This window comes from Somniosus microcephalus, unplaced genomic scaffold, assembly GCF_052327205.1.
Source record: "Somniosus microcephalus isolate GS21.2 unplaced genomic scaffold, FLI_Smic_1.0 unresolved_chr1, whole genome shotgun sequence".
Classification (NCBI taxonomy): domain Eukaryota; kingdom Metazoa; phylum Chordata; class Chondrichthyes; order Squaliformes; family Somniosidae; genus Somniosus; species Somniosus microcephalus.
This window is the reverse complement of record NW_028225179.1, coordinates 9945280-9957995: the sequence shown is the minus strand read 5'-3', so window position 1 is coordinate 9957995 and position 12716 is coordinate 9945280. Positions and strand designations below refer to the sequence as shown.

Here is a 12716-nt window from a genome sequence, read left to right as displayed (position 1 = left end):
GGACATTGGGGAGACCAAACGCAGATTGGGTGACCGCTTTGCGGAACACCTCCGTTCAGTCCGTAAGGGTGACCCCGAGCTTCCGGTCGCCTGTCATTTCAATTCACCGCTCCATTCCCACTCGGACCTCACCGTCCTTGGCCTCTTGTACTGTTCCACGGAAGCTCAACGTAAACTCGAGGAACAGCACCTCATCTTCCGATTAGGCACTCTGCAGCCTTCCGGTCTCAATATCGAGTTCAACAATTTCAGATCATAACCTCGGCCCCTATTTCATTTTCACTTATATTTTTCCACTCCTTTCCTCCCCCCCCGCTTTCCTTTTGTTTCTCTCTCACACCTGGCAGCTATCTTTTGCCCTGCCAGTACAATTTACACCTAATCCCAGCATATTACCATCTCGTCTAGCTTCTAATCTCTTTTACTTCTTTTGGTTCTTTTATTCTTTTGTCCGATCGCAGCCCTGCCTTCGATCTAGTTCCTTTTCTCTCCAGTTTTGAAGAAGGGTCAAACCCGAAACGTCAACTCAAATTTCTCTCCACGGATGTTGCCTGACCTGCTGAGTTTTTCCAGCATTTTCTGTTGTTATAAGGGACTGGAGAAACTCGCTGCCCTGCGGATCAGACAATCAGCCGGGGCTAGTCCCGCCCCTCGGGCTCCCCGATTGGTTGGAGGACCCGCCGCCGGCTCGCTCTTCCAGCCCCGCCCACTGGGTGCCGCAAGCCCCGCCCCGATTGGTTGGAGGACCCGCCGCCGGCTCGCTCCTCCAGGCCCGCCCACTGGGTGCCGCTAGTCTCGCCCCTCGGGCTCCCCGATTGGTTGGAGGACCCGCCGCCGTCTCGCTCCTCCAGTCCCGCCCCACTCGCTCACTATTGGTCGGAAGATCCCGTCGATCAGGCCGCGGGACCGGGTGACGTGTCCCCGAGGAGATCACGTGCACCATCCAACTGCCGCCGCTCGGTCCGGGGCCTCGCGGACTTTGAGGTTTTTCTATTTCTCTCCCGATCCACCCCGCGCGATTCTCCACCCAATCGGAGCGGAGAAAACTCACTTCGCGTCACCGATCGCGACTCTGGAACCGACACCAAGGCATTTCCCCGGAATGGCCCCGCGCCGACTCCGTCCGACAGGATCCGAGTGCGCAGGCGCAGCTCCGAGTGGGGAGGGGGGTTGAGCTCCTCTGGGCATGCGCCGTTGTTGCCCTTGGTGACCGGGAGGGGTCGCTGTGCCGGACTCGGCCCAAACCGCCGTTCCGTGTGCGCATGCGCGGACTCTCGGCTGTCAATCAACCGCTGTAAGAGGTCGCTGGTGAGACCAGAGAAGGAAGAAAGATTTGCATTTCTATAGCGCCTTTCACCACCACCGGACGTCCCAAAGTACTTTACAGCCACTGAAGTACTTTTGAAGTGTAGTCACTGTTGTAATGTAGGAAATGCCGCAGTCAATTAGCGCACAGCAAGCTCCCACAAACAGCAATGTGATAATGACCAGATAATCTATCATTTTTTTTATGTTGATTGAGGGATAAACATTGGCTAGGACACTGGGGATAATTCCCCTGCTCTTTCCCACATTACAACAGTGACTACTTCATTGTAGTACTTCATTGGCTGTAAAGCACTTTAGGATATCTGGTGGCACTATATAAATGCAAGTCTTTCTTTCCTGAAATAATGCCATGGGATCTTTTACATCCACCTGAGAGAGCAAACAGGGCCTCAATTTAACATCTCATCCGAAAGACGGGACCTCCGACAGTGCCGCACTCCCTCAGCACTGCACTGGAGTGTCAGCTGGATTTTTGTGCTCAAGTCTCTGGAGTGGGACTATGAACCCACAACTTTCTGACTCAGAGGCGAGAGTGCTACCCACTGAGCCACTGGCTGACACTAAAGAACAAGCAGTTCTGACGAATGGTCATTGACCTGAAACGTTAACTCTGTTTCTCTCTCCACAGATGCTGCCTGGCCTGCTGAGTATTTCCAGCATTTTCTGTTTTTATTAAAGAAATGAGGGAGTGATTGCTGACTGGAAGAATGTTGGGTCGTCCTGCGCATGCGCACCTCCCTGGCGGCTGAGGCGGAACACCGACTCGCCCCCACCTGAGCCGCTCACGCGTACCAGATGTTGCGGCTCCGCATGCACGCCCGATGTTCCAACCGCGGGGTTTTGTGTGCTGAGCATGCGTGTTGCGGACCGATCGGGACGGGCGATTGTAGAGCAGGAGGGAGAGCGCGGGGGCCATGAGCATATGCGTGGGACTCAGAGTCAACAGAGTGCTTTCTGGAGTGCGGGGGCTTGTGGGTATTACAGCCGCCATTACTGCTGATCTTTTCAACCAACCTGTGCAGCAGCTGGGGCCTGAAAATCAGCTTCACTGCCCCTAGGTTCGGAAAGGGGAAAATTAAACAACAGTTTGCCTCTGATCCTTTTCTGATCTCAATTTACAGGGTTATAGAAGTGGAGCAGTTACAGGCGGGAAGCTCAGACCAAACATCATGTCAAGATCTGACAGAGTCGCTGGATTCATCAGGACCTGAATATCATCGGCCTTTGCACATGGAAGGAGAGAGCAGGGATCGCAACGCAGACAAACCGCACACGTGTTCAGTGTGTGGACACGGATTCAGCCGATCACCTGACCTGGTGAGACACGTGCACCGTCACACCGGGGAGAAACCGGGTAAAGGTGGGGACGGCGGAAAGGGATTCAGTTCCCCGTCTGTATTGGAAGTTCAACGGCGCAGTCACACCAGGGACAGTCCGTTCACCTGGTCCATGTGTGGAAAGGGATTTGTTTGTTCATCCCACCTGCAAACACACCAGGGAGTTCACACTGGGGAGAGACCATTTCAATGTTCTGACTGTGGGAAGAGCTTTAAAAGCCCCGGACATCTGGTGCAACACCAGCTTGTTCACACTGGGGAGAGACCATTTCAGTGTCCTGACTGTGGGAAGAGCTTTAAAAGCGCTCAGTATCTGAAGGGACACCAGCTTGTTCACACTGATGAGAGACCATTTCAATGTTCTGACTGTGGGAAGAGCTTTAAAAGCCCCAGGGAACTAAAGCAACACCAACTTCTCCACACTGATGAGAGACCATTTCAATGTTCTGACTGTGGGAAGAGCTTTAAAAGCATTCAGTATCTGAAGGCACACCAGCTTGTCCACACTGATGAGAGACCATTTCAATGTTCTGACTGTGGGAAGAGCTTTAAAAGCCCCAGGGAACTAAAGCAACACCAACTTGTTCACACTGACGAGAGACCCTTTAAATGTTCTGACTGTGGGAAGAGCTTTAAAAGCCCCCAGGAGCTGAAGGGACACTGGCTCCTACACACTGGGGAGAGGCCGTTCACCTGCTCTGTGTGTGGGAAGGGATTCATTCAGTCATCCCACCTGCTGGTACATCAGCGAGTTCACACTGACGAGAGGCCCTTTCAATGTACTGACTGTGGGAAGAGCTTTAAAAGCTCTGGGGACCTGCTGGTACATCAGCGAGTTCACACTGACGAGAGGCCCTTTCAATGTTCTAAGTGTGGGAAGAGATTTAAAAGCTCCGGGGAGCTCAAGCAACATCAACACCTACACACTGGGGAGAGGCCGTTCACCTGCTCCGTGTGTGGGAAGGGATTCACTCAGTCATCCCACCTGCTGATACATCAGCGAGTTCACACTGGGGAGAGACCGTTCACCTGCTCTGTGTGTGGGAAGCGATTCACTCAGTCATCCAACCTGCTGACACACCAGCTTGTTCACACTGGGGAGAGACCGTTCACTTGCTCCGTGTGTGGGAAGCGATTCACTCAGTCATCCAACCTGCTGACACACCAGCTTGTTCACACTGACGAGAGGCCCCTTAAATGTTCTGACTGTGGGAAGAGCTTTAAAAGCTCTAACATCCTTAAGGAACACCAGCGACTTCACACACAGCACAGAAGGAGGTGATTCGGCCCATCATGTCTTTGCCTGCTGTGTCTTTGAAAGAGCTGTCCAATTTAGTCCCAAACCCCAGCTTTATCCTCAGAACTCTGAAAACTCATCCTCCTCAAGTACATGTCCAATTACCGTTTGAAAGTTCCTGTGGAACCTGATTCCAGCATCCTTTCAGATGGTGCGTTCCAGATCTGAACAACCCTGTGTGAAAACAATTCTCCTCATTTCCCCTCTAGTTCTTTTAGCAACTATTTTAAATCTGTGAGCTTTGGTTATCGACCCACTTGCCAGAGTGAACAGTTTCTCCCTAATTGCTCGATCAAAACCCCTCATCATTTTGAACACCTCCATTAGGTCTCCTCTTAACCTTCTCTGCTCTAAGGGGAACAATCCCAGCTTCTCCAGTCTCTCCACATAACTGAAGTCCCTCATCCCTGGTACCATCCTGGTCAACCTCCTCTGCACCCTCTCCAAGGCCTTGACATCCTTCCTCAAGTGTGGTGCCCAGAACTGTACACAAGACTCCAGCTGAGGCCAAAACCCTGCAGCTGTACAAAACCCTGGTTAGACCACACCTGGAGCACTGTGAGCAGTTCTGGGCATCACACCTTAGGAAGGATATATTGGCCTTGGAGGGAGTGCAGCGTAGGTTTACCAGAATGATACCTGGACTTCAAGGGTTAACATAGAAACATAGAAGATAGGAGTAGGCCATTCAGCCCTTCGAGCCTGCTCCACCATTCAATGGGATCATGGCTGATCATCCAAATTCAGTACCCTGTCCCTGCCTTCTCCCCATATCCCTTGATTCCTTTAGCCTTAAGCAATATATCCAACTCCTTCTTGAATATATTTAATGAATTGGCCTCAACTGCCTTCTGTGGTAGAGAATTCTACAGGTTCACCACTCTCTGGGTGAAGAAATTCCTCCTCATATCTGTCCTAAATGGCTTACCCCTTACCCTTAGAAACATAGAAGATAGGAGCAGGAGTAGGCCATTTGGCCCTTCGAGCCTGCTCCACCATTCAATGAGATCATTGCTGATCATCCAAATTCAGTACCCTGTCCCTGCCTTCTCCCCATATCCCTTGATCCCTTTAGCCTCAAGAAATATATCCAATTATTTCTTGAATATATTTAATGAATTGGCCTCCACCGCCCTCTGTGGCAGAGAATTCCACAGGTTCACCACTCTCTGGGTGAAGAAATTCCTCCTCATTTCAGTCCTAAATGGCTTACCCCTTATCCGTAGACTATGACCCCTGGTTCTGGACTCCCCGGCCATCAGAAACATCCTTCCTGCATCGCCTGTCCAGGCCTGACAGAATTTTATAGGTTTCGATGAGATCCCCTCTCAGTCTTCTAAACTCCAGTGTGTATAAGCCCAATTGACACAATCTCTCCTCATACGTCATTCCTGCCATCCCAGGTATCAGCCTGGTGAATCTTCGCTGCACTCCTTCCGTGGCAAGAATGTCCTTCCTCGGATAAGGCGACCAAAACTGCACGCAATACTCAAGGTGCGGTCTCACCAAGGCCCTGTACAACTGCAGCAAGACTTCCTTGTTCCTGTACTCAAACCCTCTTGCTACGAAGGCCAACATACCATTTGCCTTCTTAACCGCCTGCTGCACCTGCATGCTTACCTTCAGCGACTGGTGCACAAGAACACCCAGGTCTCTTTGCACTTCCCTTTCTCCCAATCTATTGCCATTGAAAAAATAATCTGCCTTCCTGTTTTTGCCACCAAGTGGATAACCTCGCATTTATCCACATTATAGTGCATTTGCCATGTTTCTGCCCAATCACCCAACCTGTCCAAATCGTACTGGAGTTTCACGACATCCTCCTCACAGCATACCCTCCCACACAGCTTTGTGTCATCTGCAAATTTGGAGATATTACATCCAATTCCCTCGTCCAGATCATTAATATATATTGTGAACAGCTGGGGTCCTAGGACCGATCCTTGTGGTACCCCACTAGTCACTGCCTGCCACTCGGAAAACGACCCGTTTAATCCAACTCTTTGCTTTCTGTCCGCCAACCAGTTCTCTATCCAAGTCAATACCTTGCCCCCAATCCCATGTGCCTTAATTTTGCACGCTAATCTCTTATGCAGGACCTTATCGAAAGCCTTCTGAAAGTCCAAATACACCACATCCACTGGTTGTCCCTTATCTATTTTACCAGTTACATCCTCAAAAAATTCCAGTAGATTAGTCAAGCATGATTTACTTTTTGTAAATCCATGTTGACTTTGTCCGATCCTGTCACTGCTTTCCAAGTGCTCTGATATTACATCTTTTATAATGGACTCTAGCATTTTCCCCACTACCGATTGTCAGGCTTACCGGTCTATAATTCCCTGCTTTTTCTCTACCACCTTTTTTGAATAGTGGGGTAACATTAGCTACCCTCCAATCCATGGGTACTTGTTAGGGAATACATTTTAATAATAGGTTTTAATATGATTAAACTAATGATTTAAAGAAATCTGATTATGCTTAAGTTGACCGCGTGCCAAAGGATGGTGTGATGTATCAGATCCAATCACAGCTGGTAACGTCACATCGGCTAACTTAAAAACTGAGAACAATGAAAATGCTGATTTAGCTTAAACTGTGAAAGTGCTGATCTTAGCTTAAAACTGAAAGTGATGATTCTGCTTAACTAGAGAACAAAGGAATGATATAACAGAGATCCAATCAGTGTGATGTAGTTGAACCAACCATAGCTCTGCATGCATGCTGCTGAGCCAATTGTAATAAAGGGGGCGGGTACATCTGCTGCTGTATAAAAAACAGCCATTTTGAATATGATGTTAGTCGGATGAAGGAAGTCAAACAGTGTAAATCAAGTGATGCAATAAATCGACTATTTAAAACTTACCACCGGACTCGCAAACTTTTATTTTAGTGTGTTGACCTCAGATCAGTGTGGTCCACTGAAATTACCTTGATCTAACAAAAGGGATCTGGGGGTCCTGGTGCATGAAACACAGAAGGTTAGTATGCAGGTACAGCAGGTGATCAGGAAGGCCAATGGAATCTTGGCTTTTATTGCAAGGGGGATGGAGTATAAAAGCAGGGAAGTCTTGCTTCAGTTATACAGGGTACTGGTGAGGTCACACCTGGAATACTGCATACAGTTTTGGTTTCCATATTTAAGAAAAGATATACTTGCTCTTGAGGCAGTTCAGAGAAGGTTCACTCGGTTGATTCCGGAGATGAGGGGGTTGACTTATGAGGAAAGGTTGAGTAGGTTGGGCCTCGACTCATTGGAATTCAGAAGAATGAGAGGCGATCTTATCGAAACATATAAGATTGTGAGGGGGCTTGATCGGGTGGATGCGGGGAGGATGTTTCCACTGATGGGTGAGACTAGAACTAGGGGGCATAATCTTAGAATAAGGGGCTGCCGTTTCAAAACTGAGCTGAGGAGAAACTTCTTCACTCAGAGGGTAGTAAATCTATGGAATTTGCTACCTCAGAGAGCTGTGGAAGCTGCGACATTAAATAAATTTAAAATGGAGATAGACAGTTTCCTAGCTGATAAGGGAATTAGGGGTTATGGGGAGTGGGCAGGGAAGTGGACGTGAGTCTAGGTTCGGATCAGCCATGATCCTATTGAATGGCGGAGCAGGCCCGAGGGGCCGTATGGCCTACTCCTGCTCCTACTTCTTATGTTCTTATGTTCTAAATTCCCCTGATTCTGACTGCAAGGGACCTACGCTTGACTTCAGCAATCTTTTTCTCTTCACATATCTGTGAAAAGCTTTTACAGTCAGTTTTTATGTTCCCTGCAAGCGTAATTCTCATATTCAATTTTCCCCTTAATTAATCCCTTTGTCCTCCTTTGTTGAATCCTAAACTGCTCCCAATCCTCGGGTTTACTGCTTTTTCTGGCCAATTTATATGTCCTCTCCTTTGATCTTATGCTATCCCTAATTTCCCTTGTTAGCCACGGTTGAGTCACCTTTTTTGTTTTATTTTTATGCCAAACTGGGATGAACAAATTCTGTAGAACATCCATGCGGTCTTTGAATGTTTGCCATTGCCTATCCACCGTCAACCCTTTGAGTGACATTCCCCAATCAATCCTACCCAACTCGCACCTCAGAAGTTATGCTGAACCTTTATAAAGCGCTGGTTAGGCCACAACTGGAGTCTTGCGTCCAGTTCTTGTCACCACACTTTAGGAAGGATGTGAAGGCCATTGAGAGGGTGCAGAGGAGATTTACCAGAATGGTCTGGGGATGGGGGATCTTAGCTACAAGGACAGGTTGAAGAAGCTGGATTTGTTTTCCTTAGAGCAAAGGCGGTTGAGGGGTGATTTGATAGAGGTGTACAAGATTATGACGGGTTTGAATAGGCTAGATGGGGAAAGGCTGTTTCCACTAGTTGATGGTACAAGGACTAGGGGACACAGATTTAAGGTTTTGGGCAAGAGATAAAGGGGGGACATGAGGAAAAACTTTTTTACGCAGCGAGTGGCAAGGACCTGGAACTCGCTGCCGACGGAAGTGGTGGAAGCGGAGACACTCAATGTTTTCAAGGGGAGACTGGATAGATACTTGAGGGAAATAAACTCGCAGGGCTACGGGGATAGAGCGGGGGAATGGGAATGACTGGATTGCTCTACAGAGAGCTGGCACGGACTCGATGGGCCGAATGGCCTCCTTCTGTGCCGTTATGACTCTATGACTATAACGGTGTGAACTCGCTGGTGTCTCAGCAGGTTGGAGAACTGAGCGAATCCCTTCTCACACACGGAGCAGGTGAACAACTTCTCCCCAGTGTGAACTCGCTGGTGTACCTTCAGATTCCTGGAGCTTTTAAAGCTCTTCCCGCAGTCAGAACATGTAAACGGTCTCTGATCGGAGTGAACTCGCTGGTGTTGCTTCAGATCCCCAGAGGTTTTAAAGCGCTTCCCACAGTCAGAACATTTAAATGGTCTCTCATCACTGTGAACTCGTTGGTGTTCGAGCAGAGTCGAGGACTGGGTGAATCCCTTCCCACACACGGAGCAGGTGAACGGCTTCTCCCCAGTGTGAAATTGCTGGTGTCTCTTCAGCTCCTTGGACCTTTTAAAGCTCTTCCCACAGACAGAACATGTAAATGGTCTTTCATCAGTGTGAATTCGCTGGTGTACCTTCAGATCCCCAGAGGTTTTAAAGCTCTTCGCACAGTCAGAACATTTAAATGGTCTCTCATCAGTGTGATATCGCTGGTGTGTCAACAGGGTGGATGACTGAGTGAATCCCTTCCCACACACAGAGCAGGTGAATGGCCTCTCCCCAGTGTGAACTCGCTGGTGTGTCAGCAGGTGGGATGACTGAGTGAATCCCTTCCCACACACGGAGCAGGTGAACCGCCTCTCCCCAGTGTGAACTTGCTGGTGTACCTTCAGCTCCCCGGACCTTTTAAAGCTCTTCCCACAGACAGAACATGTAAATGGTCTCTCCCCAGTGTGAACTCGCTGGTGTACCTTCAGATCCCCAGAGGTTTTAAATCTCTTCCCACAGTCAGAACATTTAATGTGAACAAGCTGGTGTCTCAGGAGGGTGGCAGAATGAGAGAATCACTTCAAAAACACGGAGAAGGTCAACGGTCTCTCATCGGCGTGGACAAGCTGGTGTCTCAGCAGCACGGATGGTGCAATTAATCCCTTCCCACACATGGAGCGGGTTAAAGGTCTCTCTCTAGTGTGAATTTGCTGGTGTATCATTGGAGCGGATGGCTGAGTGAACCCCTTCCCAGACACGGGGCCCGGATTTCCCCCAGTGTGTGGCCACTGGTGTTGATTCAGTTATTTGTAGATTTTGAAGCTCTTTCAGAACATTTAAAAGTTCTCTCCCCAGTGTGAACTCACGGGGGTGCCAGCAGATTGGAGGAGCGATTGAATCAGGTCCTGAGGAATCGCGTAACTCTCAGATCTTGAGGTGATGTTTGGTTTGAGCTTCCTGTCTGTAAATGCTCCACTTCTATAACCCTGTAAAAGGAATGTAGAAAGGGTAAGGGGGCAGCAGGAACTTTTTTGGCTTATTTTGCCTCAAAGAACAAACAGGGTAGTGCCGGTCCCACTGGTGTCCAGCCGTGCCCACAATAACCAGCGGGCCAGAAACAGCCCAATCCATCTTATTGACTTGGCCCTGAAGTCAAATCAAGTCTCATCAAATGACATCCTTTGTGACTGTGACAAAGGTAAACTATCCCTCCTCATCCTTCCTGACTTGTCTGCAGCCTTTGACATGGTTGACCACTCCATCCTTCTCCCAACGCCTCTCCACCGTCGTCCAGCTGGGTGGGACTGCACTCGCCTGGTTCCATTCTTATCTATCTAATCGTAGCCACAGAATCACCTGCAACGGCTTCTCTTCCCGCTCCCGCATCGTTACCTCTGGTGTCCCCCAAGGATCTATCCCTGGGCCCCTCCTATTTCTCATCTAAATGCTGCCCCTTGGCGACATCATCTGAAAACACAGCGTCAGTTTCCACATGTACGCTGACGACACCCAGGTCGACCTCACCATCACTTCTCTCGACCCCTCCACGATCTCTAATCCGGTTCTGGGTGAGCAGAAATTTTCTCCAATTAAATATTAGGACGACTAAAGCAATTGTTTTCAGTCCCTGCCACAAACTCTGTTCCCTAGCCACTGACTCCATCCCTCCCCCTAACATCTGTCTGAGGCTGAACCACACTGTTCGCAACCTTGGTGTCATATTTGACCCTGAAATGAGCTTCCGAACACATATCCGCAGCATAACAAAGACCGCCTATTTCCACCTCGGTAACATCGCCTGTCTCCACCCTTGCCTCAGCTCATCCACTGCTGAAACCCTCACCCGGGCCTTTGTTACCTCTAGACTCGACTATTCCAATGCACTCCTGGCAGGCTTCCCACGTTCCACCCCACGTAAACTTGAGGTCATCCAAAACTACCCATGTCGTAACTCAACGCCGGGTCCCGTTCACCCATCACCCCTGTGCTCGCTGACCTACATTGGCTCCCTGTCAGGCAGTGAGTTCCAGGCCCCCACCACCCTCTGGGTGAAAACATTTCTCCTCAACTCCCCTCTAAAGCTCCGACCAATTACTTTAAATCTATGCCCCCTGGTTGTGGACCCCTCTGCCGAGGGAAATAAGTCCTTCCTATCTCGGCCCCTCATACTTTTATACACCCCAATGAGGTCTCCCCTCAGCCTCCTCGGTTCCAAAGAAAACAACCTCCTCCCCCCCCACCCCGAGACATCTGCGTTCCTCCAATTTTGCCCTCTTGAGCATCCCTGATTATAATCGCTGCACCATCAGTGGCCGTGTCTTCTGTTGCCTCGGCCCTAAGCTCTGGAATTCCCTCTCTGAACCTCTCCGCCTTTCTTTCATAGAAAACAGGAGCAGGAGTCGGCCATTCGGCCCCTCGAGCCTGCTCCGCCATTCAATGAGATCATGGCTGATCAAAACCCACCTCTGTGACCAAGCTTTTGGCCATCTGCCCGAATTTCTCCTTCTGTGGCTCGGGGTCACATTTTTCAATGTCTTACAATACTCCCGTGCAGCGCCTTGGGAGGTTTTCCTACATTAAAGGCGCTATAGAAATACAAGTTGTTGTTGTTCTCATTGTTGGAGGTGAGCTCTGAACAGGCCCCGCCCCCTCCCACTACTCCACACGTGCCGCTCCGAGGCGAGCGCTGGCTCTGAACAGGCCCCGCCCCATCCCACTACTCCGCATGCACCGCTCCGAGGTGAGCGCGGGCTCTGAACAGGCCCCGCCCCCAACTCCGCATGCGCCGCTGCAAGGTGAGCGCTGGCTCTGAATAGGCCCCGCCCCCTCTCACTACTCCACACGTGCCGCTACAAGGCGAGCGCTGGCTCTGAACAGGCCCCGCCCCATCCCACTACTCCGCATGCACCGCTCCAAGGTGAGCGTGGGCTCTGAACAGGCCAAGCCCCCTCCCCCTAATCCACATGCACCGCTCCGAGGTGAGCGCGGGCTCTGAACAGGCCCCGCCCCCAACTCCGCATGCGCCGCTGCAAGGTGAGCGCGGGCTCTGAACAGGCCCCGCCCCAACTCCGCATGCGCTGCTCCAAGGTGAGCGCAGGCTCTGAATAGGCCCCGCCCCCTCCCACTACTCCGCATGCACCGCTCCAAGGTGAGCATGGGCTCTGAACAGGCCAAGCCCCCTCGCCCTAATCCGCATGCCCCGCTCCGAGGTGAGCTCGGGCTCTGAACAGGCCCCGCCCCCAACTCCTCATGCGCCGCTCCAAGGTGAGCGCGGGCTCTGAACAGGCCCCGCCCCCTCCCCTACTCTGCATGCGCCGCTCCAAGGTGAGCGCAGGCTCTGAACAGGCCCCGCCCCCTCCCCCTGCTCCGCAAGCGCCGCTCCAAGGGGAGCGCGGGCTCTGAACAGGCTCCGCCCCTCCCCGTACTCCGCATGCGCCGCTCCAAGGTGAGCGCAGGCTCTGACCAGGCCCTGCCCCCACCCCCTACTCCGCACGCGCCGCTTCAAGGTGAGCGCGGGCTCTGAACAGGCCCCGCCCCTTCCCCCTACTGCGCTCGCGCCGCTCAAAAGTGAGCTCGGGCTGTGAACAGGCCCCGCCCCCTCCCCCTACTCCGCACGCGCCGCTCCAAGGTGAGCGCGGGCCCTGAACAGGCCCTGCCCCCACCCCCTACTCCGCACGCGCCGCTTCAAGGTGAGCGCGGGCTCTGAACAGGCCCCGCCCCCTCCCCCTACTCCACATGCGCCGCTTCAAGGGGAGCATGGGCTCTGAACAG

The 12716-nt window shown here is 51.3% G+C and overlaps 1 protein-coding gene across 1 annotated transcript in view; it reads right to left on the bottom strand.

Moving 5' to 3' along the window:
* The window catches only part of LOC147093414 (uncharacterized), a 99089-nt gene that overhangs the window by 62333 nt on the left and 24040 nt on the right, over positions 1 to 12716 (bottom strand). Inside the window, exon 2 of the mRNA XM_085974207.1 lies at positions 8639 to 9494. Within this exon, the coding sequence (XP_085830333.1) occupies positions 8639 to 9494 (856 nt within the window). The remainder of the gene's footprint in view (positions 1 to 8638; positions 9495 to 12716) is intronic.